This window comes from Varroa destructor, unplaced genomic scaffold (assembly GCF_002443255.2).
Source record: "Varroa destructor unplaced genomic scaffold, Vdes_3.0 BEIS01000002.1, whole genome shotgun sequence".
Lineage (NCBI taxonomy): Eukaryota > Metazoa > Arthropoda > Arachnida > Mesostigmata > Varroidae > Varroa > Varroa destructor.
The window spans coordinates 6,593,747-6,616,290 of NW_019211455.1; the positions used below are offsets into that span (position 1 = coordinate 6,593,747).

At 40.6% G+C, this 22,544-nt stretch overlaps 1 protein-coding gene and 1 long non-coding RNA gene across 3 annotated transcripts in view; both read left to right on the forward strand.

The window, feature by feature from the left end:
* The window catches only part of LOC111244615 (uncharacterized), a 15,187-nt gene extending 6,047 nt beyond the window's left edge, over positions 1-9,140 (forward strand). For both annotated transcript variants that reach the window (XM_022791890.2, XM_022791892.2), the window contains exons 5-11: positions 45-784; positions 920-1,958; positions 2,274-3,391; positions 3,563-3,794; positions 4,820-5,097; positions 5,362-6,766; positions 6,966-9,140. In XM_022791890.2, the coding sequence (XP_022647625.1) occupies positions 45-784; positions 920-1,958; positions 2,274-3,391; positions 3,563-3,794; positions 4,820-5,097; positions 5,362-6,766; positions 6,966-7,162 (5,009 nt within the window). In that variant the 3' untranslated portion in view covers positions 7,163-9,140. The remainder of the gene's footprint in view (positions 1-44; positions 785-919; positions 1,959-2,273; positions 3,392-3,562; positions 3,795-4,819; positions 5,098-5,361; positions 6,767-6,965) is intronic.
* Positions 9,141-16,482: 7,342 nt separating this feature from the next.
* On the forward strand, positions 16,483-18,041 carry LOC147757300 (uncharacterized). The gene is made up of 3 exons (XR_015321826.1): positions 16,483-16,769; positions 17,136-17,555; positions 17,869-18,041. It is a non-coding gene; the product is annotated as an uncharacterized LOC147757300 (long non-coding RNA).
* Positions 18,042-22,544: the final 4,503 nt, after the last annotated feature.

Here is a 22,544-nt window from a genome sequence, read left to right on the forward strand (position 1 = left end):
TATTAAGACAAATGTTATGTATTTCTCCATTGTCAAATTTATAGGAAAGGAACCCGCTCCAGAGCCTGCTCCAGTAACACCCTCGACTCTTATGCAGTCACATCCTGGTCATATGGGTCATATGGCTCCCCTGCCTAGTCAGTATGGTCCTCCGCCATCACCTATGGGGACACCTATGGGCGTGGGGCTTCCTCCTGACTACAATCCTTACTCGCAGGGTCCACCGGGTCCGCCTGGTTATTCAATGAATCCTGGAGGGCCAATAGATGCTAATGGGCCTGTGATGGGCGGTCAGTGTCCACCAGGAATGCAGCCCCCGATGCATAATGGTGGCGGTATGGGGCAGCCTCATGGAATGGGGCCAATGGGTCAGCAATTACCGCCTCAACCGCTACCTCCTCAGCATTCGATGTATGGTGGTTTTGGCCCATCGCCTGATCAACAGCTTATGGGACCACAGCAGCCGCATCAGCATATCCCATCCCAACAGCTGAAGCCCGTAGAGCAACGTGGCGTAAAACGTGAAGGCGATCTAATCAGTAGCGAGTCGTCAAAACGATTAACATCTGTACTGTCGCAAGATGATAACGCATTGAGCCATGCTCCCGTTGAGGAAGGGTGTGTAAGGGTGCCACTGGGAGTCGGTGTAACCGGTGAACGGAGCGGAGCAGACAACGGGTCAACAAAGGATGACAATGTCACAGAAAAGGATGAATCCACCCAGGAGTCAACAAACACGATAGAGAGTGCCAAAACGGAAACCGAAGATGACGACCCATCAAAGGTTAGCATATAACCTGTAAATGTTTTTCATACACTAAGATTTCAGAGGGTCATTTGTAATTCTCATGAAAAAAATTTCCATCCATATAAACAGCACATTATGTATGTGACTAACGAAATCTGTTTTGTGATTCAGATGGGAGCCACAAATGGCGACCGATGTCGAGGTTCATCAAAGAAAGAAAATGGCGAAAGCAGCAGTGGAAAAAATGGAGACAACAATGGAGGAAAGGACAGGGGTAGCGGTAGCAGTAAAGACGGCGACGAGAAGGGTAGAGACAACAAAGATAGCGACCGAAAAGATGGCGAATCAAAAGACAACGATGACAGCGACGACGTCGACAAAAAGTCGAAGCTGCACCTAAGGAGAAATATCAAAGGCATTAAAGACGAAGCCTCGTTAGACGAACGAACAAAGCGTGCCCAAAAGGAGGAGAAGGAGCGAATGGAGCGTTTGCAAAAGCAACGACAAAGAGCTCTCAATGCTCTAAAAGAGCTGAGGGGACAGCTGGCAAAGCCATTTGACGAGGCGACAAGGTCAATAGTCGCTGCACAGGGGGTCACCCCGTCAGCTAGTGACGAGATCGGAGTCGAGAACAGGAGTGCTAAACGGAACGAAGACAACAGCGAGATTACCACAGAGATTCCCGATGACAATGAGGATGTCACTATAGTTAAGGAGGAGAAACAAACAAAAAAGAAGGATAAGGATAGAGAAAGGGACGGCGACGTTATCGAGTTGTCATCTGGTGATGAAGACGAGGAAAGTTCTGATATCCCAAAAGAACGAGATGTGATCAATGTCAGCGATGAATCGGAGGACGAGGATGAAGAGCTGGACCTTAGTACGTTAGTGCATCCGATTCGTGACGACAAAGGACGGGTGCTTGTCAACGTTGGGCACGACGATAACGAAAAGGATATATTTATTGCTCCTCAACTCGCTCCCATTATAAAACCGCATCAGATTGGCGGGGTACGTTTCCTATACGAGAATGTGGTAGAGAGTAAGGAAAGATTTGAGACCACCCCAGGATTCGGTTGCATTCTAGCACATAGCATGGGATTGGGCAAGACCATCCAGGTTATCACATTTATCGATGTGTTCTTGCGCCACACATCGGCACGGAAGGTCCTAGTTATCACTCCAATCAACACCATTCAGAATTGGCAAGGTAAATTTACAAAGTAATAACATAATTGTCATTTAGTTCAAATATTTTAGTTGAGGTAACAGCTTTATTAAATGGTTCTAGATGCATAGCGTTGTGTAAAAAAATTACTGTGTTTGTGAAGTAGAAGAAATTATTTTGTCAGCTATGTGTTTTCTGTGTATCGTTCCCAGTCCATGTTCTTCTAAGAGCTTATAAAACTAAAATTATAAAATATGAATCTAAAATGTTTGTGTTGTTACATTTTATTATTAAAGTTCCTGCTAAATAATGGCTTATACTAAATCTAACTTTATTTTCTTCGCCCTTATGTTATAGCTGAATTCGACAAGTGGGTGCCCAAAGAGGACCAAGTACACCCATCATTTGTCAATGACGGCCACGTACGACCTCGTAACTATCCTGTGTTTCTACTTAACGAAGCATACAAATCGACAACCGCACGTCATCGTGTTATTAAAGATTGGGAGGACCAGGGGGGTGTTATGCTTATGGGCTATGAGATGTACCGCACATTGGCCCTGAAAAAAACCTACAAACCAAAGGGAAGGAGGAAGGCCAACAACGCTCAAGATTCAGAGGAAACGCAGCGTCGAGATCGCGCGCTACTTGAAGAGGTCTATGAGGCGTTGGTCAATCCCGGACCCGACCTTGTGGTTTGTGACGAAGGCCATCGTATCAAAAATTGCAATGCATCCACTTCCGCCGCTCTCAAGGATATCAAGACGCGCCGTCGTATTGTTTTGACAGGCTATCCTTTACAGAACAATCTAATAGAATATTGGTGCATGGTGGACTTTGTTCGACCCGCATATTTGGGCACAAAGATGGAGTTCACTAATATGTTCGAACGGCCCATACAGAACGGCCAGTGCGTTGATTCAACGCCGAAGGATCGGCAATTAATGAAGTTCCGCGCACACGTGTTGCATTCACTGCTGATCGGTTTTGTACAGCGTAGAGGTCATGGCGTTTTAAAAGACGCCCTTCCACATAAAGAGGAGCATGTGATAATGGTCAGAATGACCGAAGTTCAACGCGCACTTTACTCTGCACTTGTCCGGGAGTTTGTCACCGATTCTGATAATTCGGCCAACCCATTGAAGATTTTCGCTGTCTGCTGCAAAATCTGGAATCATCCAGACATTCTGTACAATCTAGTCAGAAATAAAAAAGGGCTACCGCCAACGGCAGTAATGGATCTGGACATTGATGACGGTACAGCGGAGGGTCCAAGCGGCGTGTGCACCCCACGGAAAGCACCCGGTGAAGACGGAGAAAGTCTTTTGGAGCCTGAAGGGGTTACTGAGGAGAAAGATGAAGGGCTTACGGTAAAAAAGAAACGAGGTCGAAAGAAAAAAGAACTGCCTGTACCCGTCGAACCGTTGCCAACGAACAAAGTTGACGATGATCTTAACAAGATCTCCTATGAGTGGGTGTGTACATTTCCCTCATGTTGTAAAATTTATGAGTTGGTTTACCGCTAATATTTTCACTGCTTCATCCTGTAACGCTTGGTTTCAGCTAGTATTGTGTTGTTTATTTTAATGTATACTTATTTCATTTCCTATATATATATATATATGCCCGAATTCGGTGTTTCACAGGCGTACGATATTCTAGAAGACTATAAGCCGGACGATGTCTCCAATAGCCACAAAATACTGCTTCTGATGGAGATGGTGGATACGGCGATGAAAATTGGAGACAAACTTCTTGTGTTTAGTCAGTCCCTGCTCACGCTCGACCTGGTTGAAAGGTTTTTGCAAGCGCGCGATTTGCCGCCACGACCGGGTTTACCGTACACCGATAAATGGGTCCGGAATAGAACCTATTTCCGTAAGTATCCGCTACTTTTACTACACGACTGTTTTTATTTGTTAAGGTTATTAATTTAATACATTGTAGTCCTTAATGAGAAGTAAGATTGCTACGAGATGTTCTTTCACTAGCTTTCAGTCTAAAAAAGTGTAATTCTCAAATAAGAAATTATACTTTAATTTCAAACAAAAGCTCCTACCGAAGTTGCATCACTTTCAACTGTTTTTTGGTGTGTATAAGATATCTGCCCATTTCTTTGATAAACATTGAGTTGCTCGACGAAAAAACGAGTTGTCTTTTATGCCTATTAATTAAGCAGACTATTCTCCCAGTTGCTCCAAGTTTGAATACCGTATTTTATTTATAGCGCGTTGTATTAATTGTAGCAATATATAAGGGTTAAAGAGAAGCATGGAAAGTTTTTCCGGTGTCGGAGGAAACTCCTAGCTGGACGCTTTTACCGTTTAAATTCAGGTTGGTATAACTATAATACAACTAAGTTTCTAGTCGGATTAATGTAATTAAAAATCGATTTCGTGTGAGATTATCGTTATATACCCCAGTTGTTGTCGATAATGTGCAGTGGACCGTTTACTTAGATTTGACCCTTATAAGATACAATGCCTTCGTATCCCAGTAGATGAGGAATCTGCTAAAGGTTTGCCTAGAACGTAGTAGTTTAAGTAGCTGAAAGCACTTGCTAGCACAACGCAGACTTACTGTATGAGTTTAAAATCAGTCGGGTAGATCGAGCCGGATTTAAAAGCTCACGCCATGGGATCATCCTTTTGAATAATAAACACGTAAATAATGAACCTTGTTTAGTTATTTATTATTGGGAATAATAATAAGCAGCATAGGAAACATTTAACGATAACTCGCACAATATGTCGATGGGGTCATCTACGTGCGAGAGACGGAAATTGATGCAGTCTTCTATATTTTATTCACGATTGCGCCGCATCCATAATAACAATGGATTTTTTTGTTTTTCGTCGAATTTCCAATGGGAACATAGTTATTATGTAGTTCATTCTTTTTAGGCCTCGATGGCAGCACATCTGGACAGGATCGAGAGAAGATGATCAACGACTTCAACCGCAACCCATGCGTGGCACTCTTCCTGCTATCAACCCGTGCAGGATGTCTCGGCATTAATTTGATAGGGGCAAACCGTATTATTGTTCTGGATGCCTCGTGGAACCCGTGCCACGACGCACAAGCTGTGTGCAGGGTTTACAGATACGGACAACAGAAACCCTGTTATATCTACCGATTTGTCTGTGATAACTCTTTGGAAAAGAGGATTTACGATCGACAGGTATGTTTCGGACTATATTACAGTTACAATGCAATTTTTCTATGGACACTAGCGATGAAAAAAATCGGCCTTTGAATGTTGCACTTCTCAAAACGCATACTATCATGAAAACAAGCCCTCGTCTAAGAAAGAACAATGCGCAACTTCTAAGTTTGGGACGGCTAAACTAGGGGCAGTTACTGAGTTATGACGCTACTTAGATTCCACAGAGTTAACATATGCATCTTATTTACTTTACGTAATATGTTCGCTACTTAATTTTAGGTTAACAAACAGGGAATGTCGGATCGCGTAGTCGATGAAATGAATCCCGAGGCAAAGCTGACATGGAAGGATGTATCGACGTTAATTCATGAGGATGAGACAGACCCACCTGTTCAAGACTACTCGGACAAAAGTGAATCGTTTAGTGACCCTATCATGAGGCAAGTAGTACTGGCCAATTCGGCGGCCTTTACTAAACTACCATTTGAGCATGAATCTCTCCTACTTGACCAGAAAGACCAAAAGCTAACGAAGTACGAAAAGAAACTTGCCAAAATATCATATGAACAGGAAAGGAAAGCAGCTCAGCTAGGTGGCCGCTGCAATTATGGAGGAGTAAACCTAATGAATGGCGGACGGGGAGGGGGAACCTACGGCACGTATCCTCCCCGGGTGGGCATGGTCCGAGACTACAAGACCGGACAGCTGGTGCCGACCCCCATGGGAGCCATAGGGGTCAACGCTGGCACGGCCTTGGTCCACCAGCTGATTAAGCAGGGCATGACGGTGCAAAAGATGAAGGTGCCACGAAGCCTTTCCATCGGCTTAATCAACGAGCCGCCAGTACACGTGCCTGCCGGCAGCGAGCTATTCGTGATGAAGACGCCTCGCGGGGTGTATTTGCGCCTGCCATGCGAGCGCGTCATCGCCATGAGGCTGCCACAAACGCTTGATCAACTATGCATGGCGCGGCCTAGCCCTTTTAGGAATACCATTCAGCCCGAGCACAGCTTCATGCATGCTGCAGCTGCTCGAAAGCCTGAGGTGATCAACCTGGACGACGATTCGTCCACCGACGTCGAGGACGACAAGCCTACTAAGGCAAAGCCCAAGGTGATCACCATCGAATCGGAGACCATTTCGCGCAATAAGGGTCTCTACGACATGCTCACTAAGGACTGCAAGTCGGCCGCGGCGCCGAAGGACGACACGGACGGCGATCTTCTCGGCCGGGTAGCTGCCAATAAGGACCTGCAGCTTCAAGTAACTGAAGTGCGCACGGAACGAAAGGCGCGTATGAAGATCACGCAACGGAAACGCGTTGATACGAACAGCGGAAGTGGTGGTAGCGGTAGCGGTGGGGACCGAGCGCATTTGTTAGAGCTGAACGGTGACGGAGTCGAAGTGTCAGAGGTACCTCTTGAAGGTCTGAATAGCGTCGACGGTACAGAAGGGGATTCCGAGCTAGATGAAGCACTTCGAAATGACCCACCTGAAGACGAGTTGTTTGACCTAGGAGGTTTGCTTGGTACAGAGATCAGTGTGAGTCCCGTTAAACCTTTAAAACAACGACGTAAAAGCCCGGTTCGGACAAAACTTGACGTTGACGACGAAGACGAGGAGGACGAGGATCTTGACGATTCAGTTGGCACCAATGGTCAGGCCAACATGCCCTCTAGTAATGGTTAGTATAAAATTTTTCTAACGTTGTTTTTTAGAAAAAGTTTTTATGGAGTCTAAAGAAAGCGACGAGAGAAAATTAACGTCCAAAAATGCGGATAACCGTACATCTATTATGATTAATCGATTTCGGGATTTCTGATATGCGCTACTCAACAGTCCACATAACTATTGCTTATAAAAAAACATTTTTCATATTCCAGATAACTCACAGGGTTCCGCTTCAGATAATTCTGTGGGAGTTAAACGTAATCCATTAACCATCCAGAGTCTGGACGAAATGTTGGATGCGCCTAAAACCAGTCCCGCCATTCCCCTGCTGGCGCCACCATCTCCGCAGGCAATTATCGCTGCTCCGTCGGCACTCGAACTAGTAGAGCCTGATAGTACGAGGACGTAAACCTTTTTATTGCAACGGTTGCCGCCTTCGCGCGCATAGTACGTCCGCTCTGTTTACTGCATTCTGTCTCATACTGTCATCGTATTTGACTGTATCGTATTGAGCCAGATTGAACCAGAGATTTACGAAAAGCCTAAAGCAAAGGAAGACAACGGTTGGTTTGTAAGCACGCTGATTCTATCCGCACTAAGCGTGCGCAATGACGTTTCACCACTGTCGACATAGTCCCGCGGCTTTATGCTGTTCCGGGGCATCCGACACAATCATATAAAGAATTCAAAAAGCGTTAGGCCAATTTTGTCTACCTGTTGCTCTATTCTTCCCTCGAGTAAGAATGAAGTGTGACCGTGAACTCGACTAGTACATCTAAAGTACATTTGTCGTAAGCTAGACGAAATTACGCCGTCAATCGTTTGAACAACTGAAGCAACGCGACAAAGCCAACTTGGGCGAATAAAGGAGAACTATAGTAATGTAATCTTAACGGGGAATATAAGAGGATCGACCAGTTCTCAAAAAAAGGGACTCAGATCAATGGACGGATACAAAGAAGATGCCACCCGTCACTGATGATTGTGTTATGTAAATATTCGTGTACAGAATATATGATTAGTGTTGATATGATGACGACCTTGTATCTGACTGAATCAAGCAGTGTGTGAGTATAAAAACAAAAATTAAAAATGTCTTGACCAGCAAGGAACGAGCACTGGCAGAAGTGTGAACAATGCTGACTGGTCTAATTATTAAGCGAATCACACAGCTGTGATTGCGTTTGGTTTAATATTCTTGAAGTAGTTTAGCTGTTGTGGTTTAATGGCGCAAGCCTAATTAAGCCAAGAAGCACAGGACCGGTGGGTGGAAGTTCCTTGTTTAAAGCACGCCTTCCCTCCTTATTTATCTGTTAGCTTTTTCTCTGTTCTCAACTGCGAAATTCTTTATTACCAGGAAAAACGTCTAGATGTCCTATTAATCTTAGGAGGGAGAATTAACAGACAAATGGCAAACTTTCAAGCCTGAATGCGAATAGATGTAACCGAGCTTGGCATGTTCGTTGGTTAGACAATGACTTTTTATTTCTCAGTGTCATCTTCATCATTGCGTGTATTGTTGACTGAATACAACGTAGTCCTAGTGCTCCGTTTAGGGCAACATCATCGTATATGGTATACTAAATAATATGGCTTTTACAAAACAAACGGATATTTTTTCACAAATTAATATTTGATTAACTTTGTGAGGTGAGGATGCCATTTTTGGGGATATCTACCCGCTGCAATACACGAAACAGGTTGAGTGTGAATTTTATCCCTGTCTTAGTGTTCTAGTTTCGATTTTATGACGTGCACGACAAGTACGTGCGTGCGTGAAGGTCTCTCGTAAGAAACGAGGTCTTCAAAAAGAGTTGATTAGTTGAATATAGAGTTGAAAAGTGTACTATGATGAGTCCAAGACGCAGACGTCGATACGTAGCCGATCCTTCTATAGCGACTGTAAAAAGACTGTGCAAGAAAAAAAAGCGTAAGAAAGCAGTGCGAGAAAGCCAAGTGTATTCCCTACGCGAAAACGCGAAACAACAAAAAAAATGCTTATAACAAATATATGATAATGATGATTATTATTATAATAAGAAAGAAAGAACAAGCAAAACAACATGACTCTGTACAATAGCTAGATATATAATCAAATGTTTCATAATATTAATATTGAATTGAATTACAAAGAGATATACTGTAATATAATTTGTCTATCATCGTGATCTGAACTAAATAAGGAAATATGGTGAGTGGCACCGAGGTACGGTGCCTTGATAGAAAGAGTTAATAATAATAACAATAAGATAATACTAATGATTAATAATGATAAAGAGAAAAGGAGATGGAAAAATGTGGCAAGCAGAATAAAAAGAGCGAGTGTGTCGTTTATGTAAATCACCGCAGCTTGTAAATAAATCTATCATATTTATGTCTCTCAGAAATAGGTCCATATTTTATTTTTTTCACCTTTCAATCTATATCATCTATATATCATTACGAACCGAACTGTAGATTCATCAATAGTTCAAGCGCTCCTTCAAAAAATGATTAGTCGTACATAAGAAAACAATTTATAATATGACGAGTTTGCGCTACGGCGACAAAGACTGGTCAAGTAATAATAAGGTACGTGAGACAACTGGCGATGAAGGGAAATGCGAAAAAAAAATATTGTGCAAATAATGTAATAATGGACCAAATAAACAATGGTTCAGATAGATGTCTTTTTCAGCGTATATTCAACTTGTGAACAACATAAATAATTGTTCTCGTGGATTGTTGATAATCTATATATATATATATATACATATATATATATATATTAGGTTTTTACTAAAATAATGTCTTCTTAATATCTTTTTTCATTGATTCGTTCGTTTAAGAAGAAAATTCATTTGTTTTTACTTTGATGGAAATGTGCTGCTTTTCAAAGTATAATTATTTTGAACTTTCATAAAATATTAACCGTATTTAAGATAAATAAAACTGTGAGAATAAACAAATAGAAACCGATTAGACTAGACAAGAAACTACTATAAAAGTGACTATAAGATAACACGTGCTTGGCCCTCGTATGTCTTTCGTTGAAATACCACTATTTAATGTTCCACATCCGTTGGCTATTTTTGGTCACTGTTTAAGGTTTTTCTTGATTATTTGAGCTGACTTCGTAACATCTATCTCTGGAATATTGTAGGTCGTTTTTATATTTTTAAACTGATTTCGATTTTGTATATGACAGCTTTGAATATTGTCTATATTTTATTGAAAAAATCTAAATCGTTGCATTTCGAAATAAATTTCAGTCGTTTTATAACCCGAATTCTATAAAAGCAATGATAATGTTTGGTCCTTCCTAAACCGCAAGTTATAAAAGCAAAAACAGTAAGCAAAACGGGCATTGGTTTCCGAACAACGTAGTAGTTAAAAATTATTGGATCATTGAAGTGCACCGTTACATTGATATATCTGCCAGGATGAAAATTAGAATATTTGTAAGTCACGAAATTATAACTAAGCGGGCCATCAGTAAAGTAATAACAGCGGCTTGTGTAACACACGTGAAGTAATTAGTAGTAGTAGGAGATTGAGCTATACTTGATAGCCGCATTATCTCGAAGTAATAAACATAAAACTAAATGAGCAATAGACTATATCCAAGAAGTATATAAGAAGTTCTAAATTCCATGAAATTGTCTTGAAATAATTTTAAACGCAACCAGTCTCTTACGTCAGGTTACCACAATGTGGCATTACTGCATTGGGCACGTTTCGTAAATTCAAATATCTGACAAGATGAGCGCGACCATCGTAATATAGAATTACAGGTGAGAAAGTTGACGGAGTTTTTAAGGTACTCTGAAGCTTCCTATTGTTCAATTGGTAAAATCAAATAACTACGAAGTAAGTCCGAAATATGAAAAGGATAGCCTTAAAATGGTTTCTAATCGAGACCAACTGTACGAAAAGTCAACGCCGTCCTCTACAGTGCGCAATTATTGTCACAACCGTTTCACGAAAAGGGTGACAATTTTTTTTTTGTAATTTTTCGTTGAAATCTGACGTGTCTTATTTTGAGCAAAAGCAGCAGTCAGACAATGAAATGCTTTAAAAGAAACTAAAACGGAAAAAACCTTTGCGCATTGCCATTACCTTCGTCTGTGACTAGTTTTTGGTTTTAAAAAAAACTTTGTCTTCGGTTACGAATGACGTATATGGCCTTATGGGTGTCGTGCACCCTCTCCAATTTTGGATTCGAGGCTTCCCTTATATGTATAGTATAGGCGTTCTTAAAAAGCTGCACTGGTTTTTCTTGAAACTGCGTTCTGTGCCTTTCGTTTGGAGCTAACCGCAATTAAAAGTTATATTACCCAAATATATGAAGCTGTTTAGCAACACAACGATTGTTTCTTCGGTCTTCCCTTTACATAGTCCTTTTGAGGCGGTATAAGTTCAAACTGTACGATGAAAGGCCGATGAAATGACTAGCTAATGTACGAATTGACCTTAAAGATGAATCACCTGTAAATGGTATTCAAACCGCAACTGCTTACAAGCAAGCGCAAGAATTACATTGTTCTACTAATGAATTACAAAAGGCAACGTAGGCGAAAATTGAGCCGTGAAGAGCAGTCCCGTGCCGCGAAGGGTATTTCACTTTGTTATTAAAAATTTTTCATGGTCATCTCTTACCAACCTTTCACTTCCTCTTTTCGTCCGAGTCGCTGGCCACTTCAGCCGCACACGTCGCATCGGTTGGTGAACGAAACTTCATTGTGTTCATCCTCAACCTGTATTCAACCGTGTCTATAAATTCAACTGTGGAGCACTGAAGCTTGTACGACGTTTCGTTCCAGACGGACAAAGCAGTCTGACAGTGCCGCTTTGCCTCTACTTATAGTTGAATGTCATGTTCGACAATGAACGTTTTCGCTATCCAGGCACGATGTACTAAAAACCGGCAGATTACTGTCCAGGACTTACCATTTGATTTCTTAGACAACGCTAGGTTCTTTGTAAATGCAAGGCCCCGTGACTCATGACGGTGACAGGCCGCGGCTGCTTATGCCGACATCTATTCTCAGAGAACAAATTCGTAGAGACAAAATATGGCTCTTGTAAAGGAAGGAAAGGCGCAATAGGGCAAAAATTTATCAGAGCTTTATCTCCAAGTACGAACCATCAACAATTCATTGTTAGTCACAGAACTACATGCAAGGCCTGACTAGGCGAGTATCTATTCTGTCGGGCATACTAAGCTTAAGTAACATCGAAGGATTTTATAATCAATACCAAATCAAAACTGCCTTAAGTTAGGTGACACCTTTGATAGGATGGAAGGTTACGAGCACAAAAAAAATACTAAATAAAATTTCTATTTTGAATTTATTTCTGTTTGGGTAAGATATTATTTGCCACAGTTGCTGCGAAACTCATGAGATTTGAATGTAAGAATTTGGTCTTCAACAAACTTACCCGACCTGTGAATGTGTTGGAACAATACCTTTCCACATGTTTGAAGTTCGTTAGGAAACCTCCGTGTAGCATATAGCTAATGGCTAAGAAGGACGGTAAAATAAACTAATATTTTTTTGATCCTACAACTGATTGCAATCAGTGCTTTAAATACTAATCAGCACATAGTAGTCACCTAAAGAATGAGTCCGCGTTTGAAGGAGTCATAGGTTATTTCAAAAAGGTCTATATTTTAGCTATTATGGTTGATCTATATGTTACAGTTCTATCATAATCTTATATGCATGTTTTTTATTTGCTTAAATGATAATTAATAAAAGTAACTAACGTTTTATTTATTTCGAGGCGTAGGGATTTGAAAATATTGCAAGAAGAAATACTATTTAATTTCGGGAACTATCTCGCCGTACCTATAAGGTATTTCTCTGTACTGATATAAGGACATTTTGTTACACTTATAACTTTTCATTTAAGTTGAGGCGTTGCGTGAGGCGCACGGCGAGCCGTTAAAACAAACGGTGTCGTTACTCCATGGTGATTTGCGTGGGTGGTTTTGGTTTAGCCGAAACTCATAATCGGATGGCTTACGTTTTTCGCTTCTTCACTACTAAATAAACCCAGTGTGACGGATATGCTGAACAACGATGAGAAGCTATAAAAAGTAAAAGCTCCTTTTTGAGGGCTTTGTGATACGTTTGATTTCAGGTGCGCTCCACTGCAATGCCAGCAGTCTCTAACCCTAAACAATAACCCCGTGACCTTAAATGATACGCGCTTCTTTCTCTCATGAGACAAAGCTATTTCAGGTTGCTGTAATTTGATTTTACGTTCGTCTTACCCGCCTATCAGCGCATCCGGCATTGCCACGCAATCAAATGGGTGCCCCCCAGGCTTACTGGAAATAAGGAAATTTTCGTTTTATGCGTAACGGCTTGTTTGTTCAGAAAGCGCAAGCAGTCAGGGGTCCGAAGATGGAGTATGAACTCACAGCAGGAATATTGAGGAAATTGACTTGGGGTAGTCATATGTGAAATAATTACACAGGCAATATTTTAGCCTTATATGGTTTTACTCACAGTACCTGAGATGAAATAGTTATTTGTAAATAAACAAATAACATGGAAAGACAGAATAGGTGCTTTTTTACAGATCACTGGCTCATTTTAAATACAACCTTAAGATTCATGTCGCGTTCGTTAATTTGGGTGAAATTTACTTTATGTTAATATCACACACCCGGAAAAAGTGACTTGACAGCTTATCGCAGCTGTGTTTCGAGCTCTAGTGTATGGTATCACCGTTAGGTATTCCACCAATCGACTCATTCCCATCACGAAACGTAGTAGTAGTCTAGACCACAACGTATCCCTGAGATTAGCAGGTCAATAAGTTACCCACTGGGCTATCACGGGACAGCCAACCACAGCCTAGATTAAATAATATGGCGCTCATTTTCTTCGTGTGAAACTGTTTTGACTAAGCACACTATACATGTGTCACAAAAAAAAAATTAATTCACCCGAGCTGTGTTGCTTCGAAGCGAATCTTTATATGGGCGAGACCTAAAAGGCAGGTTCGCAATATAATCCTGTAGGGATTTAGCTGTTGACTGGCTAATCTATTTTTTTGTGAAAATACTCTTTCTGGTTACAACTTTTTGTGTACTAGACGACCCATAAACTGAACGATTTCCATTAGCGATTCATTTATAAAATATCACAAAATGTGCTAATAATGCTGAATTCTCTATTTACAAACATACATTGCATCGCTGATCGCAAATTTTTTCCTTATGATGATCAACACAACTTAAGAATTTAATGGCATTTAATGGAGAAATGAACTGACTAATTTTGTCTTTATTTTTCTAGCTAATCGTGATCACTGAAAAGCGACTATACTATACGTTGCTGCTTTAAACATGAGCAGTAACCAGACAACGATACACGTCCCGGTCCTAAAATCCAAAAAATTATTCAAATTATATGCGTTAGATCCACACAAGCAATAAACACACATCAAAGTGGTTAAATATGCCTCTCTTCTATGACGATTCCGCACTGCGGTGTTGCTTTCTGGTTTCTTCATGCCTATTAGTTTCCTCGTCAAAGAGTGATTCACTTCGGGCGATCAAGCGCCTAGCCGCAACAACCTTCTAGGCTCCTCAACGATGCCTAATTAATGACCGATAACGGATTAAGCTGGTTACGTGCTAGTGCTAAAATTAGAAAAAGTACGGCAAAATGCTTGAAAGGCGTTTTGAAAGCTCTGTCATAAAAATGCAACGATGTATTCCTTACAGTACTTACTTAAATTGTCCAAATAGGCCTTCGTTATTTAAATATAAGTTCATATATTTGCTTGCATTTTTTTTAACGTGAATGAGTATATAGTATGTTGTGTATAAAATTTCATCTAATAAGGTCGCGGATTTCCGTATGTTGACGATCATAGGGTAACGAATAAACTACAATTCAACTTCTTCGTGGAATACAAGTATGGTCTGAAACCGCCTTGAATCGGGCCTCGCACGTTGAAGCCCCCAACTGCTGCCGTTACTTGTACGTTACAAGGGACTAATTCCAAATAGACAGCATGACAGTCCAGTCTGACAGCAGCAAAATGTTTCGCTTCGGAATGATTTAGTTGGCTAGATATATATCCGATCATTTTTAAATTCTGAATTTATACACACTCTTCTTTGAAGAAACTATCTTCATAGTTAGTTTTTATATTCCCGGAAGAAAGCACAGTGAGCAAGTTATCACAATTAAAAATCTGAGGACGAAGTTTTGTTTTCCATTGTCATGATTCGTCTGTAGCTTCAGTTTTTTCTTCTTATTTTTTTCTTTTTCGTGAAAAGTTTCTCAGGGTACTAAAACTTTCAACATTTATAACTGTCAGTACATAATCAAGTTCAAGTTAAAATCATAAAATATTGTACTAATAATAATTAGAGTTCCCTTACTTGCCTAAAAGATTTTAAGGCGACCTCCTAATACTTGAAGGTTTTCCTCAAAATCTCAAAAATTATTTTTTTTACTAAGTAGGCTGGGGTTCAGCGATCTAGTATTTTCCACCAGGTTGAAATCCTACGCACGAAAGTCGAAGCAACTGCTTATGCTATACAATTGGAAAAAATATATTTATTCATTTTCTCAAACTTCATCTTTCTTTACGTAGCTACTCAAAGCTCATTTCTATCGTATCCTTTTTTATGCTGATTTATCTGGAATAAATCTCATGCAAACATGGTTCTGCACTAGATTGCCCATAGTTGCTTAGCTTAATAACAATGTGATACTCGAGTGGCACATTTCTATTTTCATGGATGTAGATTCCCGTGTATCTATTAAAGACCATTCTGTTATATTCTAAAATTTCTCCTCAGTTGAGCCTCATTGACCCACTGGATACAGCATGCTGCTCTATATATATCTATATACATATATATACGTTTTAACGTGTAGCCACAGACACTACTGCCGTAGCTCTTTTATTAAAGTTCAATTTAAATGAATTTCATTCAGTGAAGGCTTCACCGGAATAAACCTGGAGAGAAGGTGGTTTGACGCCGAAAATCTTCAATCCGACAAGTGAAAAATGGTTCAAAGAATTAAAGTTGAGATGTCTTATACATATGTAGACTAGTTTTAAATTGGATTTCAGGTTATGTTTTGCCGGAAAATGTCGGTTTTGTTTTTGATTGAAACGAGCTTTACATCTCCACTGACATAATGAATAGCTCTCGAAAGCGGCTATCAGTATGGCCGCTGATGAACATGAGGGTCCAATAGCAAGGAGCAAACATATTTGGGTGGTCCATTGTTAATAATTTGCCGGTAGTATTTCTGGTTAGAATTCTAGTTAGATTCGAAATCTAAGTTCATTGGTTAGACATCCCCTTCCGCTATTTTTCTACAATGTTAATCGGCTGATTTATGCCACATAATTTGTCAGCATCTAAAAAACGTTACGATTCACTATTTAAACGCGCCAACTAGGAGATTCGCTTATTATTTCTATAACTAAAAAATATATTTTTGCCAGCACCGTAATCTCACATCATTCCGTTCAACCATAGGCATCAGTCCTTTGCATCGTTGGAATAAATTACACTTTCAGACAGATCAGCCACCCTGGCTTCGATGCTGGCTCTCCTTGTGATCCGCCTTGCCTCGACAAACGTCAATAAGTGGCATCGCAAGGTCTCGTCGCCGGTCGGGCTAAACAGTGTTCGACTGTAGATTAATGCCGATATATATATACACACACACACACACACACACACACACGTTGATGCTGGTTTTCTTTTTATCATACCAATACCATACGCAAATCTTACGCCTGTCAAAACGAATCGTTTGATAGCCAGTGACCTACTAGCAATATGGCAGAGTTTCCAATGTAATGTATTATTCTGCTACGATTACTTGGGCTGAATTTGATGTTCTAAAAGTCGGACTAGCTGAATGTGCGTATTAGTACCGTTTACCTGGCGATCTTCTCCTTTTCTTTTTGCCCAATGACGTCATTAGACAATGCAACATTTTGTGGACCATTATTAACAATCATCAGTTCAGCTTCGAATTCAGGTAAAAAAAGATCTATAATTGAAAAAAATCATTAACAAAATCCAATCGTCATAAAGTTCATACGTAGATATAGACTTGTTGATGTATTAAATTATATGCAGACGTAAATTACTTACTTAGAATAATTATCTCGCAGACTATTTATCGCGGAGATAAGTTGGTACAATACTTGGCTGTACGGCGAGCGTAGAGTGCGGCTTCCATTCAAATTTTATGGCTTACTTTGTCGGTCGCTTTGCTGGCCAAGCCACAAAAGAGCGAATCCGACGCCGGACTAAATCAGGGCAGAAAAATAGCATCACCGTTAGTTACCACACAAGTACTACAACACCATTACAACTTGCTATTGATGCTAGCGACCTGCAGGTAATGCGTAGCTCAAGTCTTCGACGCTGATTGGACAAGTCGCTTATAAACATCGACAGACTGATAGCTAGCGTAGTCCAGCTGCCAAGCGGCCAAGGAGCCACTGCGTTCGACGGTCGACAGACAGCGAGAATTTGGTGGCTGTAACAGTTCAGCAACATCCGCGTCAGGGGTAACAGCGTATTCCTGTTCTTCGTTTGTGAGTGAATCTCTTTTTTGGGTAGATTTTTTTCCGACGCGTATAGCTGCTACCCCGTTACTGTCTCACGTTCAGCGCTTGCCTGTTTTGGTCTGGTTTTGCTGCTGCTGCTCTTGTAACTTCTACGTTTGCTGTTTCAACCTCTGATGCCAGTTCATGCGAATGCTGAATGACTGGTAATGTCGAAATCTTGACCGCCCGTTCAACGTCTGAAGATTGAGGTTCGAACGTTATACTATACTTTTATCTCTCGCTCACTCTGTTGCTAGCACGCGCCGTTATCTGTCTGATTTTCGTCGATGTAGTTTTCAAGAAACGCTATTTACTTGCCTATCATCGAAAGTTCGCCTAAGTTTCAACGTTATTATTGCGTTGATGGTCACGGTGTCTCGTCATTATTATCGGTTGATTAAGTTGATATTTGTCGAGTGAGCAATGTGGACAATTGCAGAAAAGAATCAATACGAAAACTGCAATTTTTCTAATTCAAGACCTGCCTTGTTTGCATGCATTTTTTGGCGTTTGACCAACCAGCTTATACCGATGAGTATCGGTACCGAGAGTGGAGCCAACAAGCGCGGACAAGTTCCGGGAACGGTCGCTAATGCCGAAGGTTCATGAGGTAACTTTAACAAGGCCGGAAAACTGCTAAAAACTGAGAAAGGCTCTAGATAATAATGAAAATGCTGAATGCTGAACAAGAGTAACTCGAGTTTTTTTTTTTTCATTTTCTTGATAGTATGGCAATTTCAAAGACCATTCTAAAACAACTCTATTAAAATTATCCTTGAATTTGATAGATTTCAAAAGGTACATTTCTTGTATGACGGTGCTCAGCCTCTAGGTTAAACAGAATATTAACACGCGTATAAAGGCGCATATAATTGTGACTAGGTTGCAATCGTCGCGCCAGCAACTTTGATAAAACACGATTTTTTGGGGGTGATATCCGGCAAAAGTCTTCGTAAGGTTTTCCGGACGATCTTTATAGCGAAATTTCGGCAGGCCGCAGCCGATAACAATTGCATTTTCCTCACCCTACGATAGGGCTTATCAGTGCTATCCGTGAAGACATAGTCGACTTTAAACTTTAGAATTAGTTGTAGCAGTACACACGTTGAATTACGCTTCCTTTTGAGCTGCCAGTACACCAAGTGTATTTGTTTGGGATGCTGAAATCCCATTTACATTTAAGTTCCCATTTACAAACCAAACCACGCCACCGGTATAATCGACGGAAACAAATATGTCTTCCATGAATCACGTTCAGTACAAAACATCTAATCTATAAATATTTAAATTTTCTTGTCAAGCTTGCTCGAAGTCTATCTGATCTACGACGTCATATAAGTCTCGCAGAGACAGCAGATTTCGCAGTTGTCCAAAATATGTTTTTCGCCTTAAATAGGTAGTAATATAATGCGAATCAATCGCGATGTAAGCGTCGTTCCTTCAACGAAATAAACTGTGCTGAATTAACTAGTGTATAGCTCAATTTCCATTTGATTTCTAGTTATAAGTTTTAGGCATACGCAAGCATTAGTTTACGCTCTGAAGGAATTGTGGGTTTGTACAGTGTATTGGGTAGGTCTTTGAACTTGTCAGCCTGAAGGGTTTCATATTCCAAAGCCCTTTTGCTTTGCCTAGATTTGAAGAACAGGAATACGAGAGATTCTTTCACAGAAGTCGAAGTAAGCTGGCTTTTGGTCTCTGTGACTCTTCGTAATCATTCGGTTTACGATGCCGGTATATTCCAGTTTCCCTGATTTAGTTATATCAACCAGAACGAATAAATGCAACTCAACAAAGTGTGTAGAATTGTCGCAAAATTTCAAGACAGCGCGGCGAATGCGAATCAGAGGGCCATTCTTCACTACCACTAAATTCAGCTTCCAGATTCCACTTAAAACCCAAACCTGTTACAATTGATGACTCATTTTTTTTACGGGTTGCGTTGCTTTTACTAAGATTCTTTAGGAAATTTCTCATGTGCCCAGCTGTTACGGTCGAGACTCTAAAATCTTTCTAGTCGACCCTTTGCCGTTTTTGTGACGTACCACTCTTTGAAAGCACTTGCCGAGGACAGTGAAATGAGGCAAACGTCTATTTTAATTCCTAATATATCTTATGGCCATACGAGAAACATACTTCGCTTAAGCTCGTTCGTCTTTTGAACGAAAACACCAATAAATTTGTCGAAACTGTTAATTAAGTCCAGTACGCCTCGATCTATCACGAAAAGATTCCTTTAAGTTACGATACGCTTCTTACCTTGGCTATGGTTGTCTGGTTACAATAACTAGTGCGGTTCGTAATCGTCGGCCAGGTATAATACAACCCTGGCAATTTTCTTATGTTTGATTTTAGCGAGGAACAGAAGCGTATCGGAAAAATCGTCTGTTCCAATTTGCAAGTCTATCACAGAACGAAAAAGAATGATCTGTTTCTCTGAAAGAAGTAAGACATATCTGTGAATTTTTTTACCTATGCGTAGCGCAACCGTTACTACTCTCATTAAACGAACAAAAAACCAGCTCAAAACTAGCGATAGTAAGATATTTTCAACGTGGAAAAATGGCCTATTTACCTCTAGACTAGTTCTATATATTAATTAGTATTTAAGTTTACCTCATTTAAAAGATTTACTATGCTTTTTATAGGGCTGATTGTGCCATGAAGATATGAACAGCTATCATAAATTGGTGACATAGATTTTTTAAACTGGAAGGTTTTCTATATAGGATACATCACTCACGAATACGTTATATACTACAACAAACCTCTGTTCTTATTTGTTTTAACTAAAAAACCGGCCGATATTTTACGGTCGGGCATATTACGTTAAAATGTAAGAGCCAATCATTTGTGAGGCCAATGGGCCAGACTTCTTCCGTTCACAAGTCTGTTTGGTTACGTATCGATTCGGAAGCCATTAGCTTAGGACTTTATTGTTATTGTTTCTAGCAATTTATGATAGCTTTAAATCGTTACATCAAGATTTCTTATTAGCCATTCTAGTTCCAACTTGGGATTTTTATTTTCGATATACTTGAGTGCGTAAAGATGTCTCTTGTAGAGAATGGAAATAAACTTTCCCAGGTTACAGGGATACGGATGTAGTCCGTATTACCGAAACTGAACTGCTTGGTTGATATCTATGATCGCAGAAGTTTTTGCATTAACTATTTAAAGGTGAGGCTTCACTACCAGCTTAGCCCTTTTAAGACCATCACTTGCACCTCCGCAAAGCTGGGACTAAAACATAATGTCAGCTGTAGTATACAAATGTATGTTGTCGCAGAACGAAAGGGATTATCACGTCAAAGAAGATGACGATTCCATAATATTCTCGAAACTACATGCGTGTAGTCACTGTCTCGTTGCCATATTATCATTTCCATTAATGACAACAGTAACGGCAATAACATCCATCAACTTCAAAGCAAACTCTCAGTTCATATTCTCTTTAGTATGTAAATGGTCCTCTTTCTCTTTATCTCGAACCCCCGTTTTGACGTTTGCGCTTGTCTTTTCCCGCTCGTGTGCTCATGCTACTATGAGCAGAGCAAACGGCCTAAACGATTCGAATACTTCTCAAACAGAGTCGAACCAGGGTGCAATAGAAAAGGTAGTGGCAAGGTTAACAGCCACGGAGCAAACGTCTGCGTGCTACGAATAGACAAAAGTGACGAAAAGCAATTTCTTTTCCATTTCTGCCGCTTTGCGTGGATGTGTGACTGGCTGCGCTGGGCGTATCAGCGCCAGCGAACGGCTCTACGTCACTCGCTGTTGTTATAGATGTTGTCGTGGCCGTAGCCACTAATGACGTCAAAGTCGCGCCTCCTCGCGACAGAGGTGACTTGAGTCAAATCTGGTTCCATTGTCAAACAGACGTCCGAAGAATCGCTACTCCGACCAAGGTGAAGTCCTGTAACTTGCCATCTATAGCGAAAGGAGCTAGCAGGTGGAAACGTCGAACTAATATAAAGCAAGCAAGTCACCCTACTGACAATCCGATGGGGCGTCCGAAGGTACTTTCGAGGAGGTACTGGAGTTACCGGTCTGACAAAGGGACGGAAAAATACGGGGATGCCATGGTTGGCATCAGGCTTTCGTCGATCTTTGCTGGAGATTTTGGCCGGAACCAGTATTATAGCATCCAAGATGCAAAGCTCCTCAAAGCAGTGCTCGGAGTTGCTAAGCGTTGACAAGAGGGGAAATTAAAGGAAACAGCTGAAAAGGCAAGGCAGAATGGGAGACCAGTTTCAGGCCACAGTATCAAACCGGCTTGCTGCAGGCTGTGCATGTAGTTTGCTGCTGCTTATTTTCTTCAGTTTGGATCCTTCCGCTCCTTTCATCAACGACAATCAGACAAAGATGGACGCAGACAAGAGAGCAGACAATAATAGACTAATCCGCTTCTGGTATTTCGCAGGATTCCCATTGGAGCGCCAACAGGAAAAATACAAAAAAAAAAAAGCGACAGCCATTATTTGATGCAAGAGCATCTCTAAACGAAATACAGAAACAATATAATATTTAAAAAAAAACAAAAAAAAAAGACAGCGACGACGACGACGTTAAATTGTGTGTAAAAATCGACTAAAGAGAATTGTGAAAAATCCGCATATAAATTGTCTAGCCAAAGCGTTGCTGCTGATAGAACAAGTGTAACCCGAGTGTAAGCGATTAAATTTGACTTGTAAGGCTATTTGCACTAGCTTTGTTTTGTATAACTACTGAATAATGAAAGTTAAACGTCACAGTAAATGTTTAATGGATCAGTTTCCGTGGTGAACATTTAATGATTGTTGATCTCCTCGCATAGAGAGTTTATCGGCTTTAAAACAAAAGTCTGCTGGTTTCCTATATCACGTAAACATTTGGAAGGTCGACCCAAGTTGCTGGGTATTTGTCGGACATGCGTGGAACTCTGTGACCGTGCAAATCGTGCTAACCTTATATCATGTAAAAGAAGTATCCTTCCACGTTATTTTTTTTATCCTGCCAAGTCTGATCTTCAATTACTAATCTAATTCACCAATTTTTCCTTTGAACTTAGTCTATAAATTATCAAATCGGTTCAGACGGCTTCGACTGAGCCTACGAGTAAACGCTAAGACTTATTATTAAGCGATAAGGATAATTTTACTAGCAAATTTGTGTACAACGCTTGTTTCACTGTGCACGTGCACGGGTTGTTTAATCTA